General features: G+C 48.5%; 9 protein-coding genes across 9 annotated transcripts; 4 read left to right on the plus strand and 5 right to left on the minus strand.

The window, feature by feature from the left end:
- Positions 1–6: 6 nt before the first annotated feature.
- N7481_001554 (uncharacterized protein) lies at positions 7–488 on the plus strand (the record flags this gene model as incomplete). Its single annotated transcript, XM_057260773.1, has 2 exons — positions 7–125; positions 236–488. 2 exons carry the CDS (start codon positions 7–9, stop codon positions 486–488), a joined length of 372 nt encoding a protein of 123 aa, XP_057128605.1.
- A 332-nt stretch (positions 489–820) lies between these two features.
- On the minus strand, positions 821–3,952 carry N7481_001555 (hybrid sensor histidine kinase/response regulator; the record flags this gene model as incomplete). The annotated part of the gene is made up of 3 exons (XM_057260774.1): positions 821–1,292; positions 1,352–3,385; positions 3,447–3,952. 3 exons carry the CDS (start codon positions 3,950–3,952, stop codon positions 821–823), a joined length of 3,012 nt encoding a protein of 1,003 aa, XP_057128606.1.
- A 3,010-nt stretch (positions 3,953–6,962) lies between these two features.
- N7481_001556 (uncharacterized protein) lies at positions 6,963–7,229 on the plus strand (the record flags this gene model as incomplete). Its single annotated transcript, XM_057260775.1, has 1 exon — positions 6,963–7,229. One exon carries the CDS (start codon positions 6,963–6,965, stop codon positions 7,227–7,229), a length of 267 nt encoding a protein of 88 aa, XP_057128607.1.
- A 2,061-nt stretch (positions 7,230–9,290) lies between these two features.
- Positions 9,291–10,612, minus strand: N7481_001557 (alcohol dehydrogenase; the record flags this gene model as incomplete). Its single annotated transcript, XM_057260776.1, has 5 exons — positions 9,291–9,417; positions 9,477–10,047; positions 10,254–10,367; positions 10,429–10,462; positions 10,529–10,612. The coding sequence occupies 5 exons, from the start codon at positions 10,610–10,612 to the stop codon at positions 9,291–9,293; spliced, it is 930 nt and encodes a 309-aa protein (XP_057128608.1).
- Positions 10,613–11,962: 1,350 nt separating this feature from the next.
- N7481_001558 (Mitogen-activated protein kinase HOG1) lies at positions 11,963–13,062 on the plus strand (the record flags this gene model as incomplete). Its single annotated transcript, XM_057260777.1, has 5 exons — positions 11,963–12,060; positions 12,119–12,166; positions 12,235–12,364; positions 12,417–12,611; positions 12,664–13,062. The coding sequence occupies 5 exons, from the start codon at positions 11,963–11,965 to the stop codon at positions 13,060–13,062; spliced, it is 870 nt and encodes a 289-aa protein (XP_057128609.1).
- Positions 13,063–13,792: 730 nt separating this feature from the next.
- On the minus strand, positions 13,793–14,023 carry N7481_001559 (uncharacterized protein; the record flags this gene model as incomplete). The annotated part of the gene is made up of 1 exon (XM_057260778.1): positions 13,793–14,023. One exon carries the CDS (start codon positions 14,021–14,023, stop codon positions 13,793–13,795), a length of 231 nt encoding a protein of 76 aa, XP_057128610.1.
- A 1,844-nt stretch (positions 14,024–15,867) lies between these two features.
- Positions 15,868–17,271, minus strand: N7481_001560 (F-box protein; the record flags this gene model as incomplete). Its single annotated transcript, XM_057260779.1, has 1 exon — positions 15,868–17,271. One exon carries the CDS (start codon positions 17,269–17,271, stop codon positions 15,868–15,870), a length of 1,404 nt encoding a protein of 467 aa, XP_057128611.1.
- Positions 17,272–18,443: 1,172 nt separating this feature from the next.
- Positions 18,444–19,975, plus strand: N7481_001561 (response regulator; the record flags this gene model as incomplete). The annotated part of the gene is made up of 3 exons (XM_057260780.1): positions 18,444–19,011; positions 19,074–19,735; positions 19,793–19,975. The coding sequence occupies 3 exons, from the start codon at positions 18,444–18,446 to the stop codon at positions 19,973–19,975; spliced, it is 1,413 nt and encodes a 470-aa protein (XP_057128612.1).
- A 573-nt stretch (positions 19,976–20,548) lies between these two features.
- N7481_001562 (uncharacterized protein) lies at positions 20,549–21,212 on the minus strand (the record flags this gene model as incomplete). Its single annotated transcript, XM_057260781.1, has 2 exons — positions 20,549–21,056; positions 21,118–21,212. The coding sequence occupies 2 exons, from the start codon at positions 21,210–21,212 to the stop codon at positions 20,549–20,551; spliced, it is 603 nt and encodes a 200-aa protein (XP_057128613.1).
- Between the last annotated feature and the right edge of the window lie 261 nt (positions 21,213–21,473).

Raw genomic sequence — 21,473 nt, forward strand, 5'->3', positions numbered from 1 at the left:
AATAATATGGGGACCAGCGCAACATCTACAACGGTTCAAGATGAAGCTGCTCGTCAATCTTGCGAGAGGACAGGCGAAAGGGAGGAGCTTTTATCTATAACACGTGCGTTCTGGAGTCGAGAGACGTTAGTATGTCAGGAGTGAAGTTTGGATGGATGCTGACCGCAGTTTTCATAGCTTTATTGGATCCGCAATCTTAAACCTACTTGCCTTTTGCCCCTCCCGCCATTTACAGCACCCTGAGTAAGCTATGGGTCGCCAAGTTGAGCTCTAGCGAGGTAGCCACAACTGACGTATACACATACATCGGCATCATTGTTGAGGTCTTGAATGAGGGTATTCCCCGCTCTTCATGGCTGATTATTGGTGACAAATCATCGCGAAGCCTGCACTCATGGCTGAACCTTGCCTGGACCATGATCATTGTCTGTGTAGTACAGGGGCTTCTGATGACCGTTAAATTTCTTGCAACTTCGACCAAGTGTTAGACGAAGACCGTACTGGTCGTGTTGTTTTTGTATCTTGCTTCCTCTATGCTGTCCTAAAATCCTCCTTCGTAATATCCCCTATCTTCGTATATAATGTTGCGCTATACTTTACTTTGATCCCAAGGATTGCATCATAATAGTCCCAGCTGGGCGGGGGGAGCGCGGGTCAAAAGACACCCGAAGCCCAAGCTTATCATAGGGTCTTAGTTCTGGAACTCTAGATCTGAAGTCCCAGAACTAAATAACCGGAGTTCGAGAACTAATTAGGGTTCAGAACTTGTATTAAGAATTTAACGTTTCCTTCCTTTTTTCCCAAAGCATAATGCACTCTGTCATGGTTTACACCGCTCTAGCAGAACGCGAATATCCTGCCGCTTGATCGGCTTGGTGAGAAAGGTGTCGATCCCAGAGGCAAATGCTTCCTGCTGCGCAGCCGCACTGTCCAATCCGGTTAACGCGGTGATTGTTGTCGGGGACCATGGTGGCTTTAAGGAGAATTTCTTGTCAAAGTGCGTTCGCTCGAAGTCGCGGATCGTGCGGCTGGCTTTGAAGCCGTCCATTATCGGCATTGAGATGTCTGAATTGTTTGTTAGCTTGGTTGAGATTGAGGGTGGAGAGCTAAGCCGACCTATGACGACCAGGACGAACTTGCTGGGGTTCTCGCGGAACCGCTCGACGGCTTCGAGTCCGTTGGTCGCGGTCTCACAACTCCAGCCTTCCTTTGTCACGTAGGTCTTGAGGATCTTCAGATTCACCGGGTTATCCTCGACGAGTAATGCGCATGGTCGGTGATGCTCCGGAGTGCTCCCCCGTCCGGCATGGGATGATGTTCCAAGGGTGGGCTTGCAACGGAGCTGCCAAACTCTCCGTTATCCTGGCTTCCAAATGTATCCGTGGTAGGCCGTTTGCTAATCTTCATTCTGTCCCTCGGCGCGTCTCTTGTGTCAATGTCCAGCGGCAGATGCGAGGATTCCGGCACTTCAACCCAGCGGGTCCCTTCTTCACGGTGGGCACCTTCGCCATGGAGTTGGCGAATACACAGTTCCAGTGTTTTCGCGAGCTTGCGCGGCCCGCAGGGCTGGCTGATGAACTCAACAATGGAGTCCCGGTCGCGCTTTGAGGTCATTGTGCGCACGAACATGTTATGCGCAGTCTCCGGAGACTGACATATGACAATGAGCGGTGATATGCCCTTTAGATCGAGGAGGTTGAACTGCTGGTTTCCTTCGGCATCTGATCCATCCAGATCAGTGTGGACCATGAGGTAAAAGTTGCAGGGAGTGCGGTCGCCATGCAAAGAGACTGTTTTGACGGTAAGATGGAACCAGTCCTCGCACACGCGCTTCAACGCGTTGTACAGCGTGGCATCCCGATCAGAAGAGGCGGAAGAGCCGAATCCCAGTAAGCCGATGGTTTTCCCTTCACCTTCTTTCCGTATGAGGCTGTATGCCGCGTTCGAAGATGACCCGTCTGATTTGTCTGGCAGCGAGGCAAGTTTGAGCGGCACCTGAATGGATACTTCGGTACCGCGATCTTTCTCGGAACTGACATCGATCGAGCCGTCAAGCGAGCGAAGTGCTTTTTGCACAATGCTCAGTCCGAGTCCGCTACCAGGCGAGAGTGTATCTTCTTGCGAAAACGGAGTGAACAGCCCATTTCGTAGGAACTTTGCGCTGATGCCCTGCCCGGTATCTTTGACAGTGAGAGTGACGAGATATCGGTCGTTAGGTTCCGGTGACCCGTCGGAATCCTTCCTTGCCGCACAAGGTGATTCAGTTGCTGTCAGCCGCAGGTAGATGTAGCCTTGCGTGGTGTATTTCAGTGCATTGCTAAAAACGTTCATCAAAATGCGGCGCCAGCACCCGGCCTGGGTAAAGAATTTCCACTCAGTGGCCTCCTGGATGTCAAAGACGATTGTCACTTGCTTTGGCTGATGTATAGCTTGCGAAGTATCTGCATTACCATGTCGATGCTGGGTGCGAGGGCGATGATAGAAGCTGTGGTCGGCAAAAACACTCTCCACGACTTCCTCGAGTACAGAGTCGAGCTGGACATCCTCGAATGAGTCCTTAATGTTGCTTGGCGAAGTACGTTCGAGTTTCACCTGCTCCTGAGCTGAGGCTTCGCGGATGGTCTTGCGCCGGTGCTTCTTCTTCAGCTTAGGGTCTTGCTTGAACTTGTCAATATAAGTAAAGTCGAGCAAATGGTTGATGGTGTCGAGTAATGTTCGGCCGCAGGACTCGATGGTATGGACCATGCCCTGTTGCAGCGCGTTCATAGCAGTGTCACACAAAATGTCTGCGGTTCCAAGAATGCCGTGCAGCGGACTTCGCAGCTCATGCGATATGCTGGTGATGAGGTTCGTGTTTGCCTTTTCTGCCATTTCCACGTCCAGCCTATGTACCTCTGCCATGACACTGTTGCCAAATGCTCGGAGATAGGCGAGTTCATTCTCAGTCGTAAAAACGCGTTTGGGAGTATTCGTCCACACAAGGACCCCAGAGAGCCATCTCGACTTGTGCGTGTCCCAAAGAGGAAGGAAAATGACACTACGCGCACCTCCGAGTGCCTTACTCAAGTCATCTGCATCTTGCTTGTGGCATCGCCGTGGCCTTTTACCGCTACCCTCTGTCCCTTGTGTCCTGGCACTGGTGCTGATATCGTCGGATAACAAGCCGTCCTGCGTATAGTTGAAGATTTTCCCTTGCGGGTAGCGGTTCATCATTGCCTTGAGCACAATCTCTCGCACTGCATAGTCATGTGATGTTGCACGACGGTCGCAGGCATTTACGGTGGAAGTCTGAGTGGTGGAATAGCCCAGAGGGCGGCAGGTAGTGGTATTGTCCTCGGGATTCGGAGGGGACGAACTGAGTGTGGGCAAAAACGCACTGTCTCCGCTGCCCGAGTTGGTGCTGTCTTCACTGCTCGACCTTGTCCTCCTCCCCCCTAGCTTCGTACCCGACGAGACCTCCAAAAGACTCAATCCTCGCGTCTAGGAAAACGACTCCCTCCACTTCGATAGACTCACGAATCAAGTTAGCCGCCCGGGAGCATACCCGCTGCAACTCAGCCGGAGTGGTGTCGTCAGGCAGTTTGTCGCCGGAAGCCGAGGATCGATATGATGTCTTCACTTTGTGGCGCTTGTTCGATTCCTCTTTGGAAAACGCTACATGTTCCCTTGGGCGATGAGAAAACTGCCGCGTTTGAGTCTGTGTTTCCTGGAAATCCTGCTCGTTTTGGTTCAACTGTCCCTCAACCGGCTCCCTCGTCCACCCGGCGGCAGCCTCCTGCTCCTCTGACTCCAGCCAGGAACCACGAAGCGTGGTCTTGCCTTCCACAAAGCTGCCAAGACCAAAAATCATCCGCTTGGCCTGACTATTCAGGTGCTTCGACCGTACGGTATCCAAGTGCTCCATCACCGTCGCCGCCATGTGCTTCATAAAGTCTATTGATGATGGATCCATTTCGGATCGTCGAGGCTGCGTTTCAAATATGCCATATGATCCTATCGTGCTCCCTCGAGGGGACACTATTGGCACTACAGCGCAAGACCGCGCCTTGAGAAGCCTGTTTACCAGACTGTGTTTCTTAATGTACCTGCTAGTATGTGCGTCTGGTATGACCAGCGCTCCCCCAACTATTGCCGGATTATCCGATGGCTCTGAAAGAGGTAATTCGGCAACCTCGATGCATACGCCACTCCCTATTGGCAGTATGCAACATCCTAGTCGTATTTCGTCGCCCATTGGCGATCCCGTGGCTTCGGCGAGGATGTATTGGTGCGTGGGTCCGAACAGCGAGATGATTGCCCGCTCCGCGCCAAGCCGCATGGCCCCCAGCTGAGCCAACGATGTCAAGACATGGTCTTCCGATGGTGTTGGAACGAATTTCTCTTGACCGCACTCGTCAAAGGGGGCAAAGGGAAACGTAGCGTGGCCACGTGGGAGATATCTGGCTGAGTCAGCAAGTTCCTCAACTAACGTATTCCCATTACAATGTTTTGAAGGCGAATATATCAACACAAACGTATTAATTCATCCTAAACTAGCGATTTTTACATTGATTAATCCTATGGCCAGTTATTCCACATCCGCTGCAGGTAGGAGGAGCCCTCCTGGCTGGTTGAATCGGCTGAATAGGGGTATCGCTCTGTTCATGCGATACTACCTTATCAGCTTCTATAGGCTCAATCGGCTGTTGAACTAGCTGTAGGCCCTCTTCGATCGATAAGCCCCCTTCGTGTGCAATCTGCCTAGTCGATCGAGTGCGCTTTTGACGTTTCTTTTCATTCGCTGCGCGTAGATCAGTATTCTCCTTTGCTAGTAGCGCAGCGTGATGTAGCGAAATGCAGTGGCCCTTGATAATTTGATCTAGCATAATTTTCGACGGTGTAGGCGGGCTATGCGATCGCTGTTTTAGAAGCTCTTTGAGCATAGAAGCTTGCTTTGCTAGCTGGATCGCTGTCTTAGGTGTTTTTGGTGTAAATTGGCTAGATCTGCTGCTTGGTCGGCTTGATGGTGGTGAAGGCGTTCGGAGAGAAATATTAAGCTGCGAAAGCACTCTATCGGCATTAACTGGTACGATACCAGTAGCTGCGAAGCTGCTTTGAATAATATTCGGCTGAAAAGCTTCTAGCCGTGCGCGAGGATAATCTGCTAGAAAATCAAGCTTGTCGATATGATTATAGCCAGTTCGGGCTAAATCGCTCACAAATCGACCGTATACACGCTTTAAAACAGCAAAACACCCAACATCAAGCGGCTGTAGTAAATGTGATGAATGCGAAGGCATACAGAGGGGTATAATATCGTTTTCAGCGCAGATTTGATCGAATTGAGGCGTAAGGTGGCTACCATGCCCGTCGAGGATCAATAGACGAAATCGCCCTCGTACGCGCGAATTAGTACATGGAATAAAGATCTTTTGTAGCCGACGTAGGCCAATCTCATCAGTAGTCCAGCCGTTATTCGAAACCTCGATTCGCCAATCCCTAGGGAGATTTGATTCAAACCAACCAGCAATATAAACCTGGCCTTTGAATATAATACACGGTGGTAGCGAATAGCCATCAGCGCATATCGTTTCGATCGCAGTAACCCATTCACGATTTCCTGGCTGTAGGATTGATCGCCGACCGTAGTATTCTGCTCGCGTTACTACCTTCTGCGCTGATATAAGGCCCATTGCGAAGCCGGTTTCATCAAAGTTATAGATATCCTCTGGTTGGATCCCGTTATGCTCGATTGTACGTTGCACCATCCAAAACCACTCTTTTATAGCCTTTGGGTCCTCATTAAGAGCGCGCTGATAATCATATCGTCTAGAGAAGCGTGTTCGAAGCTCATCGCGCCGTTTAACGAAATTTGATACCCAATTAACACCAACGGTCGGAGGGGGGGTTATTCCACGCGCTGCAAGCAGAATATTGGCCATTTCTCGTACGGTAGCAGGCCTAGGCGCTGCTCCACGCGTATCCATAGAGAAGATCCATTGAACAAGCGAATCCTCTTCTAATTGGGTCAATTTATGCGAATTTGCGCGTGTATCGACGCGTGAGAGTGTTCCTTTCGCCCGCCGAGATAGCGTTCTGTGGGGGATATCGTATAGCTTCGCGGCTGCGCGAATTGATTTGATACAGCCATTTTTTATATCATCAAGGGCTAATAGGATCTTGCCCTCCTGATTGGCCGGTTTTTGCGAAGATTCAGTGCGAATTGGTGGCATAGTAGGTAGTTGAATTAGGTAGGTAGGTAGGAATGAGCGATTTCAGGTGGGGTGGGCCACTCGCTTGTGTGGGCCACCCGCTTGTGAATTACGTTAGTTAAGCAGCGCTGCACTTTTTGCCGACCTGTAGAATTCTCGCTCCTTTGTCACGTCGAAACACGACATTTCCTTGGTCTGGTTGTTTAAAGCCATATTATCGCGCATTATAGTCTCTGAGAAACATCGCAGGCTCTGGTATCCAGTCGAGGCGCGGGTTGGACTTCGTACGGGTTTAAAATGCGCCGTCTGGCTGTGAGCGGATGATATCGTATGTTCCCTCGACGTCATCGCGGTTCCTGGCGCTCCACATTTTGCAGGAACTCAATCGCTCTTTTCCGTCCAGCGAACACAGGGACTAGGACGCCACTGACATACTCTGTGGATCGATCAATCAGTCACGTGCGACTCCTCGAGATTTCCATTCAGGGCCTCTGCCATTTGACTTCTTTACATCCACTTGCTTCATACATCAATTTTGCAGAAGCATACCCTTTTACACCTTTGCCAATCCTATCCTCAAGTCAGATCACTGTACTTCCTCGCCGAGGCTAATTTCTCTGTTTCAAAGGTAAGCATACTAGATTTATTACCATACCGTCTTGTCGAGCCAGTCTTCATTCCTTACTTTTCGCAGACGCAAAGACTGATAGCATTGTGTTACAACGTAGACCTTTCCAGTGACCGAAAGTAGCGCAACCGCTACAGCCCACCATGCCCGTCTCCATACTCGACTCTGTTGATAGCAACCCTTTGACCCATATTACCATGGAAGCCTATACTCTCGCCATGGTAGCGCATACCCAGTCCCAAATATCGTCTCTTGTGGGTCTGAGCGAAAATCATGGAGCCGGCCAAAGAAACTCTCGCGATGTCCCCACCAGCGGTGTGCGACACCAAAGACCCATCCCTCCCAACACAACTACGACTGAAGCCGCCAGACGGCAAGCTTGCAACGAGACGGAATATACTCAAGCGTAGTTTATAAGACTACTTCTTAGCGAAGCCGACATAATGACGATACTGTCCATGGAATCCTGTGCATAGACAGACAAGAACCTACGTCACTAACCTGCCAGCCCAGAGTGAAATAGAAAAGGAAACTTACCGCTAGGCTTTGGGGGTGGGGGGAGGGTACTAGGGAATGCACGGGCTTCAATAAATGGTGGGGCGACAGAGCCAATAATGTTTAATTTTTGACATAATGACAAACACCCTCCAGGAGTTAACGGGGTTCATCTAGTAGCTCTTCCCAGCGAAAATGTATTGATTTTGTCCGAATTCATCAGATCAATCAGATGATATTCTCGGAGAAAAACCTTTTCACTGGTGTCTTCACGCTTCACGTAAACAGTCGCAGCCGGAACAATGATTTCTGAGCACAGCAAACAAAAACGTATTCAAACTGTAGTGGGGTGATAACTGAACATGCTTGCTCCCGGGGAATACTTGGCTGCTCCTAGAGCGTCCGAAGCTCCCAGGAAACAACAGCCTGATCCTGGAGACGGGGCACGCAATCCTAGGACTGCCACAAGCGCGGCCAGGACCCTCAGTGCTCCCAGGCTATTACGACTCCCTCGCAGGAGCTAGCTAACAATCCAGAGATACAGGTCGATTGCGAAAACGGCTTCTACCCCCCCCAGACTGCATTTCTTCTCTCAGGCACCACTGCCAAGGCACTAGCGCAGGCCTTGTAATGGCCAGACCACACCAAGTTGAGGACCACCGTAGAATACCGCGTACCTAGCACCATAACAACCAAGCTTGACTATCTAAAATTTAGAGCGGAGGTGTAATTTTACGGAGGAGCTACATTACCGTACACGGGCTTGGCACACTGACCCTCAACTTTATGTACTCCGATCAATAAATGATCTGCGCTAAGGCCTTGGCAGTGCGGCATGGGAGAAGAAATGCAGTCTGGGGGGGTAGAAGCCGTTTTCGCTATTGACTTGTACCGTTACGATTGCAGGCTGGGTCTCATAGGGTCTCACACTAGTTATGTCGCGAGTATTATGAAGTGACTCCAAGTCACGTACATACCACAATAGTCCCACCAACGTACTCTCCTCAGCTTCCTCAACCGATACCGCCCATCACCTCCTCGCCTAAAAACCAACAAACGACTTATACTTCTGTCCTCCAGCAATCTATCCCATCCGCACCAGAATAAATTTCTCCAACGTAAGAACCTATTATTCCCGCCAGGTTCGTACTTACAATCGGGTCCCATGGCACGGGGGGTTTGACGGGGGTGCATTCTTTACTGTGCTTTATCAGTTGCCTTCCCTTGACCGCAGGAAAACCCAGGATATGCATCATTCAAATAATTTACGTGATTCTTCAACGCTACGACAAATATTAGAAGCAGCTCTGGATACGATATGTACAAGATTGGGAGATTTCAGCTCTCCATACGGTTAAATCATGATATACTCACAGTTGTCTCGCATGACTGCCCTTCCAAGTCAAATTGATGCTCTCATAGGCCACTACGCTTAAAAAAGAACCAGTTCGAGTTGACCGCCCTCACGATGTTCGTAGTCGATTCAGAGGCCACAAGCATGGTGATCACGACTACCGTCATCGCCGTCATCACCATCATCCCGACCATGGTCATCATCGCCCCACCATCACATTGACATCACAGAGATGGCCACAGCATTGATCCCACCACAAAGACCATTCAGCTGAGTGTTCGATCGCAGCTTCAGCTGCAAGAAGAAGATAGGATGGGCTCAATACGGGGGCCTTCCGCTCGTACTGAGAGAGCAGGAGCTTTCGGTCCTTTGGCGATTTACGAAGATTCCTGTGTACGGCGTTGGGTGATCGATGGTTCTCATCCTACTGTCCTGACTATTTTTACATAGACGATGCATAAATACACGAGTTCGTAAAATGAATATACGATTAAGTTGGGAGAAGTCTTTGGCCGTCATTGGAAGAGTAAATAGACTTCACAATCTATCTCGAGCCAGAGCGCTTCTACATCTAAATCTACTTGTGTTGACACCGAAGACGGTATTTTCTCTCGCAGAATTATTACGCCTGAGCATCGATGAGAATCTTGCAGTGGCGATCGCGATGATTGACCAACTCCTGCAAGCCCTTCTCCACCGCTTCTGCTAACTTTATCCTTGCCGTGATCATCTTATCGGTGTTGAGTTGTCTTAAATCAACAGTTAGCAAGATCCTACACTAGATTGGTGGCAACATCTATAAATTAACTGACCGTAGCTCAAGGCTTTGATCACATCGAGAAATGACTGCTCATCATAGAGTGCAGCTCCCATATAGTTGATCTCGCTGTATGTCATATCATTGACAGCAAGCGACGGTTTATTCTCCCAAACGGCGATATTGACAATCGTCCCATGAACACGACAAGCTCCAATAATTCCATTCAGAGCAACCTCCACTCCAGCAGAGTCGAAAATGACATCTGCACCCACCTCATTAGTCACTTTCGAAACTTCTGCAGGTATATCGCATTCCTTCGGGTCAAAGATGTGCGTGGCACCGAGCTCCTTCCCAAGCTTCTTGCGATTCTCCATTAGCTCCACAAGGATGATATTTTTCGCTCCCCGCAATTTGAGAACTTGGATCACGCCGATCCCGATGGGTCCTCCACCCAGGACAAGTGCGGTGTCATTAGCCTTGAATGGAGATAACTTGGCTGCATGCCAAGCCACTGCTAGTGGTTCCACGAGTGCCCCCGCTTCCAACGAGACGTTGTCTGGCAATGCATAAAAGTGCTCTAGTGGTGCTACAATGAAACGAGCCATCCCACCGCCGTATCCTGGTGGGTACCAGTAATCAGCAACACTATCTTGCTTGATGGAGGTTGATTGGGAAAGATGTGATCATACCGCTAAGGCCGATAAACCTGATATTCTCGCAGCAATGTCTATTGCCGCTTTTGCAAGCAGCACATATTCCGTCATATATCGTTGGTCGGACAACTGCTCGCTGCCCCTTACCAAACCCCTTAACGTTCGCTCCTACTCTCTTCTATGATACCGCTGAATTCGTGGCCTAGTGTCACAGGGATTTCGTTTCCATTCGCGGGATAGGCCTCCTTGGACACCAGAATAGGCCCTGAAATGTATTCATGGATATCTTGTTAACGTTAGCATGCATGAGATTTCAATGTGGGAATAGAATATTTGGATGGACATACCACTTCCACAGATCCCAACATAAGCTGGTCTCATCTACGGAATATTTCAGGAATCGAGTCAATTGTGGGTCCTCTCATCTGATAATTTAGCAATTATTACCTTGACCTCATCTTTCCCACAGAGCGGCTCTTCCACTTCATCCACGCGGACATCTCCGCGACCGTGAAAGCGAACAGCGGTCATTTTATGTTGTTGCGAAACAATGTGTCGAATATCGTATAGATGCTGAAGTAGACAATTCTTTTTTTTTTTGATCTGGCTTAAGTATGAACCGTGCGTGCTCTCATGGTCTTGAAAGTTACTGAACATCAACCTTGTCCTAACCTTGGAAGTTCCCAGGAGCTCCTTGATGCGATGATGCCGCGGTTGCCTGGGGCTTTAGAGGAAAGGCTAGCGACCTCAAAATGAGAGCCCTTCTGGCGCAAATCCGCATCAGCACCCTTGGCTTGAGTCATGCTTGCGGATAAATCACCCACTGTGACTAGTATCGCTAACCAGATGACCACAGCTGAAACGTCATCTCTATAGTCGTCTTGTGCGTTAAACGTAATTGTTGAATGTGGTCGTGAGTGCAACTCGAGATGACGCAATGCTATGTCATCAGATCTCGGAAACATTGCTAGGTAACTCGAGAGGGGAGAGAGCATCTAATCGAGTGGCGATCATCTCCGGGTGAAACAGCCGACCAATGAACATCTACATTATTTCACGGCTTGCTGAATCAGGAAAGCAGGCGGGGCCTTTGCAGCTACCCCGCTTCATACCATCGAATGAGTAAAGGAAAGAAATCCTAAGACTTATGCTACTAATAATGACAGGCAGTCTCGATGACGTCACCGTATGGGTTTAAACCGCTCTGCAGTAATTTGTTAGAAATGCCAAATCCCATCCCCAACCTCCGATCGCGGATCCGAAAGGGCTCTTTAGCCGGAACTGCGGGTTACGGCTCTGAGCTGGTCATATTGGATTACTTCACAAATATGTGACGAGGACGGATTGATATGAAACACTTTTTGAGGCGGATTAGCGAGAGTCCCAAGAACCACTAGATTTACCTGGACCGTCGTATACTTCCGCAGTATTAGGCTAGCGGGGTACCCAATTGAGCTGCACAAAAAGCGTGATTGTCGCGATCGCCATTTGTTGCCCTGATCGAAATGCAACTGGTTCGTGGGTCCATCCGGAGCGGAATACCGATTGGGTCGGTCGGAGGTATCGGGCCAATCGACATCGGCGGTTCCATAATCTGTGCAGTCAAGAGGATATGAGCGGACCAGTGAGCTGAAGCTGATATACTTGACTCTACTTCGTTTACTTCGCCGTGTTCGTGGTATCAGCCAATGACGTAACAAGCGGAAAATACGTTGCTCCCGCTCGTGCGATATGAAAATCCTTGACCTTAACCACTGCACATTTCGATGTCGTAGCTTACAATCTCTGTTAGCCGGCACTCTACCTCGACGAGCATCGAGTAATTACTTCATTAAACAGGTGCCCGGGTGTCATTCCCCGGTTATGCTTGCAGAAACAGGCATGTCTAAATCAATCTGCCAATCAGCAAGCGGCGGCCACGACGTGGCTCAGTTCAGCTACCAGACCATCATGGGCACGGTGTTCGAAATAACCAAGAGGTTAGCCCTAAATACTCACCACACCATACATATGATATATACTAGAATTAGGGAACAGGTACATACTGCTGGAACCCATTGGAGTTGGTGTCTCGGGGCTTGTATGGTAAGCAAAATACTGGACGAGCTTTGAATCTAGGACCGGAGCTGAAAACCCCAACTTGGCATCTTTAGCTCCGCAAAGGATCGGCTTGGACAGCAGACAGTGGCCATCAAAAAGCTTGCAGGTCCATTTCGTTCCGATAACATTGCAAAACATATGTATCGCGAAGTCAAGCTGCTAGAACAACTTCGACATGAGAACGTTGGTCTTGCTACAGCACTATTTCTTTTCCAACGAACTAATAGATTTCTAGCTCATTCACTTAAGAGACATCTATATTTCTCCATCCGAAGATGTGTATGGACCATTTTTACTGTCAACGCGAAAGTCTCTGATTACATTTCCAAGGTATCTTGTGACAGATATGATGACGACTGATCTTCAAACACTTCTAAAAACAAAGATCATCGAAGACCAGTTCACTCAGTACTTCGTATACCAAATACTGGTACGTAAATTACTTCGGCCGCTTTAACACTGCTGAACTGTGTTTAATCTAGCGCGGTCTAAAATACATTCATTCCGCCGGCGTCATACACCGCGACCTGAAACCCAGTAACATCTTAATCAATGAGAACTGCGATCTTAAGATCTGTGACTTCGGTCTAGCCCGTGTGCAAGAAGGACAAATGACCGGATATGTCTCTACGCGGTACTACCGAGCCCCAGAAATTATGCTCACCTGGCAGAAGTATAGCGAGAAAGTGGATATCTGGAGTGCGGGCTGCATCTTTGCCGAGATGATCCTGGGAAGACCTCTATTTCCGGGGAAGGATCATATTGATCAGTTCTGTGTGATTACACAATTGTTGGGAAGCCCGCCTGACAATGTTATTGCGAATGTAAAGAGCCTAAATGTTCGTAAATATGCCGCCGATATCGTGATTCTCCGATACTGAAGACTGATAGACACTGGGCTTTATACGCTCCCTACCTAAGCGCGATCGGAAGCCGCTCTCAAAGATTATCCCAAACTCTAATGGGAAGGGCATGTTGTTGACTCTGTCTATTCCAGGCCCCAATACTGACGTAATCCAGCTGTTATTTTGTTAGAAAGAATGCTCCAGATAGACTCGATAAAGCGGTGCTCCGCGGTGGAAGCTCTCGAGGCGCACTACCTTGCACCGTACCACGACCCCACTGACGAACCTGTGTCAGCAGAGAGACTTGACTGGGATTTTCTTGAGGCAGATCTCCCGGCTGATGTTTGGAAGACGGTAATGTACTCGGAAGTCCTGAGTTATCACGAGTCAGCCGATGAAGGATTTTGGCCGCAATGACACCTCAACTGGGTGCGATGGACTTAAACTGATCGAGTTGGTCTGCACCCAAATTTCTTTTTATGTGTATCACTTCAGGTGTGGGTCATGTACTGTGTGAGGCATCGTAGCGTGATTTGTACCCTAAGAGAAATGTGACGCAGTCCTCAGCTTTTTCATCGGATAAAGTGAAGACGATCATAAATCTCAATGGCGAGGCTCAAATTCCGGGTCGGGGATGCTAAACCCCACCAGTGTGGAATGTAACAGCTTACGTTTTGATTGCATATAAATAGGGTAGATATCGCTCCATTGGGAGAGACCAGTGTCAACGGTATCACGCAGCCATCTATCTACCTGTATCTATTGGCTAAAAAGCCTTAGTGGCAACAGGTTGGGACCAAGACTTGACATTGTGACCAGCCAGCCCATGTCCAAACTGTCGTGCCCAAGGGCTAAGCTTGCTGCCCATAACGGATGCTCGTTTGCTAAGGCGTAGGTTCATCGCGTTTCTTCGCCTTGCGCTTTGACTTCTGGTTGTGGGCCACGTAAAAGCATAGAATTTGCTGCTGATAGCAGTTTTCACACTGCGGTTGCGCATGGTTACAGGAAACGTTCCATTCCCGACAGGCCTTGTAGTTTAGAGAGCTGCTCTGCCAAGTCTGGATATAAAGCTGCGGGCGGGTCATTGACGGCCGAGGCGAGGGTTCCATCCGATGTGAGGCGCCTCCATGGGGAATTTTGTCCACCATACCAGCCACAGCCACGGTTTGCGACTGCAGTGTCTTTGCGAAGCCACGGCCGGACTAGTTATATTCATAAACTGCAGGGCTGGATTTGGGTTTAATAAGGTCTGACACTGGTGCCATATGATATAAGATGTTTCCAGCTAGAAAGTGGCAAAACTGCTGACTGCCCCCGTAACACACGCAGCAAAGGCCAATGTAGACAGATGTAGGGCAGGTGAAAGTTTTTGAATAAAAGAGGGCAATTGTGAGAATAAGACCATAAGGTGGAGAAAGAAAGACCTGAATCAAGTCATCAAGCGCGACATATTCCGCATTTGACAGTATCTCAGTCCGTCGAAACCGACGCTATGTAACATTGAGATCGAAAAGCCCGTTTGCGGTAGCCGCAGAGTCGTAGAGTCGTAGAGCCTTGCCCGTCCACACACTGAACGAAAACCAATATATGCAGAGCGGCTGCTACATATACCTAGGTGTGAACTTCTTCCGCTGGCCGATTAGAAACCTCCGCTAGTGTCTCATTAATATGGCACGACTATGCTCTCGAAAGAGCAAATTACAGGAGCGGTGTTCGAACTATCTCAAAGACCTAATCTCACCGCTCAATCTAGGTCAGCATACCAACGGGACACTAAAGATACCATACAACTCAATCACATCACTAGGCTCTGGGAGCTACAGGGCTTTATGGTAGGTAGCCTTAGCCAATACTCGTACTCCCCAGGAGCCTGCGCAGCTTTCTAAATCGACACAGCTCGGCATTTGACGAGATAAACCGCGAGTATGTTGCGACCAAAAAGATACGCAAAAACCTGAGCTTCAAAAACTCGGCAAAACGAATTTACAGTGAAATAAGACTCCTGGAAGAGATCCAGCACGACAATGTAAGCATGCAATACCATATTAGACCAGTCAGAAATGCTAAGTGCAATATAGGTTGCCAATTCTCCCTAGTTGCTCGCACATTATCTGTGTGAGAAAAACCAATTCAGTGATTCTCTATTTTCAAGGAAGTGGATCAATGGCAGGCAGGCATCATTAATCAGATATTCTTGCTATTTTCTGAAATGTTATAGAAGTCATGAACAGCATGACCTTTTCTCTCTCCATAGAGGATTTACTAAACTACAAGCTACTAGATTTATAGTCGTTGAGGAGACCTACGTACCTATTTGATGGATATTTCTGTTATCTGAGAAGCAATACTCATGCAGGGGGTTAAGCCCGCATGTATAGAGTTACGTCGTGATTCACTCTACTCTACTTTTATGATAAAACCATTTATACAAATACTACTATAAGAAGGGAGCATGGAGAAAAAAGACAGCTGATGGAGCAGCAAAATTTTGCTATACATAGGATATATTAAGGATATGTCTTTTCAAAAAAGGACAGACACGCAAGCGAAAGTAAACAGAAACTTCTTCACGTGTCGTTCGTTGGAAGCATGTTTTCAAATAAGTATACCTTTCCACGCCCAACCGGCTCCGAAAGGTGCTACTTAGTGCCTCACGTCATCGGGAGTGTCCCCGTTGGTTTCAAATCACTTACCAAAGATTTGCATTGGGTAAAGGTCAGTGACACCACGCTCAACCAATGCTATTATTCAATGGACACCTACTGCCATCCTCGTCGTTTTTACTCTTTGAAAACTCTTTCTGCACATGATATTTTTGAAAAGAAGGTTGTCTTCCCTGATTCAGGCAAGATAAATCAAAGGCCAAAAGATACCTGACCTATCAATCTCAAATGCAAAACTATAATCGTCCGCAATTTTTGACAACAAATCAGTCTCGAATTTCACGCAAACGCTTGTCCCGGTAAACAAAGACTTCAGGGTATCACACGATTTTTCAAACAGCAAATCAGTAGCCCCTCTTAATGGCAAGCCCAGCATTTTCCCGGGGGATAAAACGTCTGTACTCAAGTAGACTTCATCAAGTAAGGGTAAAGCTCCCTGGTTAACACCACGAGCCAGGTGGCACATGGTTTCAAACACAGACTCGTAACAATTTTGAAGTGCAAACCGTTCTAGGCTTTTTGGAAGTTTTGGCAAATCATCAAGAAATGCCTGGTCCAGATCCAGTGATTTCAATTTTCGAAATTTATTCAAAGAGCCATATGTCGCGCGCTTCCAGTATCGCGCATAGTCTTTATCTTCCATGTTCCAGTAAAAGGAAACTTGGAGGTGTTCAAGTGATTCCATTTGAGTATTTAACGCTGATCTGAGTTCTGACGGGTTGAACTGATTGACAGAGCTTGCGCAAAATCGGTATCTGAATACCCTGAGAGATTTACAAGCACCAAGAAGTGCTTGAATGCTGCGTGCGTCCACGCAGCTATATCGAAATGATATCTTAGAAAACATGAATCGTTTGGGAGGAACAGAGGCAGACGTCGGTTCAGAAATCCCAGTCGGACCGCAGCCTCGAACATGGTCAAGGTTTATCTCATGCAGCCTTGGTAATGACAGGAGCGGCATTATATCGTTTAAACTGATTTTCATTTGCTCTTTACCCGATGAGGTGAGATTTAAGATCCTCAGTACGCTGAGCAGGAGCGAACAGTGATGTTCTTCGGTTGGCATTCGAATCAAACGGGAAACGCTATGGTGACCTAGCACAGCGTTCAAGTGCTCGAGATTGGGTAAGTGGGATAAAAGTAATGAGGTGAGTGCGGTCACGTCTGGGTATCCATACTCCTTATCATGGAATAGCGCAAGTTTGGTGGGTACGTAGTATAATTTATCATCGTAACTATACCCATCAATGGAGGGATTGGCTGAGTTGGGTCTGTCATAAATATTGAATTCCATCTCCCCACCACAAAGCTCACAATCCCTAACAGCATCGAGGTTTATGCGACGTACTTGGACAGCCAAGTGAGGGCAAGATACGATAGTACGAGTCAAAAGGAAGAGTCTCCTTGGAGAGCACTCTGGTGTATGCAAAGGTGCAAAAAGTAGATCCCGATAGAGTAAATGCTGAGCTATGCCGCAGAGGCTTCTGGACACTAAGCACAGGGACCACAGGGCCTCAGTATCCCCTAAGTAGTCGAAAATAGAGATTAACAATTCCGCTGGTAGGTGTTGTAGCGTTGCCATGTTGCGCGAAATTTAGAGGCTAGACCCTGATATGGCCAATCTCATACGAAGGTGTCGTCCTGGAGTCCAGAAATGCCCAGTCGTTCGAAACTTCACGTGAGCAGGCTTGGCAAATATTTGTGATGAAAACAATTCAGGAAGATCAATAATCCGGAGCGATTCTTAACACGTGGCCTCGTAACGCTCTCCAAAACTCCCAGGCCTTAGAACGCGATCTTATTAGTAGGTCTCACTCAGTCAATAGTACAAACAGACAGTAGTTTGCCCTTAACGGGTCCCCTGTCGCTGCGACCTTAGGCTATGGGTCAGAAAGGGCATATCTGCGCTTCCTTTTAGGGAGGCAATGTATTTGTATTACAGTGGGTTCTGTGTACGCAGGGAAAGCCGCTAATGCGGAAACTTTAGGGGGGAGGGGGTTCGTACACGAGGGTGGTAGTTCGGCGTGTAAAGCACCTCATTCTACTCATTCGAGAGATCGGTGGACTCAAGCAGTCGGACAACCAGAAGTGACGCGATTCGTTGGCTGATAGTGTTCTGCCTCCGGCACCCAGTCGCGGGTTTCACTTTCTATGAACCCGCCTCTTAGTGACAAATGATGCTTCGGTGTTCATATCAGTAAGCGGTATGTGACCTTGTCTTCTGTGGTAAATATAGAGAGGCTGATATTCTGGTAAATATGTATGTATGTATGCATATGCTCCCAGCCCCGTGGCTATCTCGGTGACCGGGATATTCAATAGGCGGGTCTGTGGCGGTGGCGGGCTTTGGCGAGGCCCAGTCCGACCCATTGCCATTCCAGTACATGTCCCGTGACCGAGGGATAACAGAAATCACTAAACTGCCGCTTGCTCTACGTCAGGCAAAGCGGCCACATCTTCTACGGATAGAGAGTATCTTGTTTGCCGCAGAGAGTTTTCCACCGCAACGTCCTCCGCTCCAACTTTCCAACGAGCTTGCTTTTTTCCAGACCACCTTTTGCATTTGCAAAGGCAGTCGATGGCTTCCGCTCGCAAGTCATCTCCGAGCTGCCGGCGATAGAATATTCGTGTTTTCTTTTCTTCGAGAGCATCGCGCCCACCCTTCCCATCCGTCGACTATCTCAACCAGCGTCATCTCAACATCACAATCGAGGCTTGTCAGTCGGCTATAGAAACGCCAGGGTAGTTGCCGAGATGACGCCCCGTCGAGTTTGGGTCAAGCGATCGGCTTGCTCCGCGACCTTGGTATCGCATATGGAGGATGCTGTTGTAGATGAGCTGCGCGACCAGGTGATATTGAAATATGCTAATTCCTTAGGGAGGGAATTTGATTCTCCGGACATTGTGACAACAATTACTCCTCGTCAGGACCCAAATCGACAGGCCCAGCAACCGCGTCTCCTCAACCCGGATGAAATGTTGTCATCAGTGCTTGACACATACTACCCTGGGGGTCAAACAATAGAAGAGGCGCTGGTGATTGACGTGCCCACGCGCTATAACCAGAGGCCATCACCACATTTTGCATCTTATAGTCATGACAATTCGGAGTCTGACAAGCATGGCGACTCATTTCCTTTTAGGCTCAGCAAAAATGCTTTGGTGTCACCTCCGCACCCACAAAGTTCTTTCGCTAGCACCGAGCCGCCATCTCGCTCAGTACGCAGTACTGATATCGTCCCTTCGCTGCTTTCGCCTGGGAGCGTTGTTTCGCAGCATACTTTAGATTCACCAGTGACGCTTTGTCAATTACCCACGACAGGCATGTGATGTCTCGTTTCTTCTTCTTTTTCCTCTGGCAGACATATCAATTAACATCCATAGAGCCCATCGACTCTTCTCATGACAAATATTTCCCCGCTGCCTTGTCTCCGACTGCTCCAGTATCGCTCTCACTAGCGAATGAGTTTCTCAAGACAAGGACAGACACGTCCCCAGCGCCAGCCATATCTCCACGATCACTTCGAACAAGGAAAAACGGTTCATCGCCAGGCGCAGCCCTTGGCGGCTTGATTGATGGCACTGTACCGCCAATCAATGTCCTCATCGTGGAGGACAACATCATCAACCAGAGGCTGCTGGAAGCATTTATGAAACGACTGAACGTACGTTGGAAGTGTGCAGCTAACGGCGAAGAAGCCGTGCGGAAATGGCGACAGGGCGGGTTCCATTTTGTGCTGATGGACATCCAATTGCCCATCATGGACGGGTTGGCCGCTACTCGAGAGATCCGGCGGCTCGAGCGACTGAATGGAATTGGCGTTTTCCCCAAGACAGGCTCTGGTCGCTCCAGTGTCTCAAGCTCTATCGCAAAATGTCCACTAGGAAAGAGACCAGCGTCTCAGCGAACGTCAAGTGAAGAGGACACCCTGGGTAATATCTCTTTATTTCGTAGTCCGGTGGTCATTGTCGCGTTGACGGCCAGCAGCTTGCAAAGCGACCGTCATGGTGCATTGGCTGCTGGATGCAACGATTTCCTGACTAAGGCACGTTCTACCAACTCCAAGCTCCTCTGATTCAGTCAGTTCTAACTACGAAAAAAGCCCGTGAGATTTCCATGGCTTGAGCAAAAGGTGACGGAATGGGGCTGCATGCAGGCACTTACTGATTTTGAGGGCTGGCGGAGATGGCGCGGATTTATAGACTCGCCGGAATACGTCTCTCCCACCGACGACAGCGGTGCTGGTAACGACAATTCCTACAGCCCGATGCATACAGACATATAATTGCGAGATACAATTCGACTCACAATAATTAAGGCAGCTGATCGATCTTGATATACAGCTTATGCGCATGTCTCTAGCGCACTGACTTCTCTGTGCTACCCTTGATTGTTTATGGCTACTATCCTATTATCAAACCCCGTATTTGTTCGCGTTGCATATATTTTCTAGAATTTCCCCCCTATGAACTATACAGCCGTCAAGTAGTATCCAGCTGGGCAAGGGCATCTGCTAGGTTAACTACCTCTCCAACAGTAAGATATAGATATTAATTCTGTTGTAATGAACTCTGTTGAAAGGGGTGAGGGTCTCAGGTGCAGCTGAACTCAATGGAAACTGTTCAGCCTTGATCTAAGTGTTGCGATCATTGACGCCTGTGGCACCGCAAGGTCCAAAAAAACACAAATTGGCAGCGTTGTCCCGAGAACTCGACGTTTCCAGCCCTGAGCTTCATGCTCTGGTTTCCTGATTCTACTCTCGTTCGCTTGAATAGCATATCATCACTAGAGCGTTTGTAGAGACATTAACTATTAGCATATGTGCAATCTTTGGCCCTGTCATATGTACTCGTGGCACTTAGTCGGCAGTGGCTGTCACGCCGAGTTCAAGCCGATACGCTCTCGTGATGATTTCTTGCGATACGAAAACATCTTTGTGTCCGAGGCTGTCAACAGCGGCCCTGAAACGAGTTTCCAAATCTTGATATCTGTCTGTAAGATCTTGCAATATCCGGTCATCTCTCAAGTCCCGTCTCCGAGAGATTTCTTCCAGCAACGGCTCTCCAAGGCTGGCGAAATGCTCCATAGCGTCTTTCCCGAAACGGGTACTAGCAATATCGTCCAATCTCACGTCCTTGCGATTGCTGCCATATAGAACGCATTCACAAAAGTTGTTACGATAGGATTCAATGCCGACTGCACCTAGACAGTTGAAGCCCATCATAAGGCACGAGGTTGTAACGTAACGTTGCAAGAGGATGGTTTCAGAATCGGCGAGAGACTCGAGATGGTTCTTATGTATCTTAAGATCATGAAATGCGCGAGAAACGCAGCTCAAGCATCGTTTCTTGGTATCTTCACAGGAGCTGAATGGAACACTAGAGATAGTGGTTAGGATCGATTCCTATATTTGAATGGTTGGCATACCAGCATATAAAAACGAGGAAAGTCCGAATGGCGTGAAACAAAGACAGTTGAGCTGGGATCAATTGGTGTAAGCGGTATCTAGTGACTGAGATCATTTCGAGGTCTGAAAAGTCTGTGTCGGGCCTTATGGAATGGAGGAGCTCTTGGCAGGGTTCGAGGCAAACCAAAAAAAAGTCGCCAATAGTGATGCATCTTCACGCCAGGAAAGCAGCAGTGTATCTTGCAACACTCGAATCTCATCCTCAAAGGAGACTGTATCCAGAGGCGCGTCAGGGCCGAAACATCTCACAATCTCCAAAATCCGGATTGTTGCTTCAAAGAGCTGGTCTCGATAAGCAGGCTTTGGCGAAACCTCG

The sequence above is a fragment of the Penicillium waksmanii genome (assembly GCF_028829765.1).
Source record: "Penicillium waksmanii strain IBT 27052 chromosome Unknown utg000001l:1.0-4852451.0:1.0-4856178.0, whole genome shotgun sequence".
Taxonomy (NCBI): domain Eukaryota; kingdom Fungi; phylum Ascomycota; class Eurotiomycetes; order Eurotiales; family Aspergillaceae; genus Penicillium; species Penicillium waksmanii.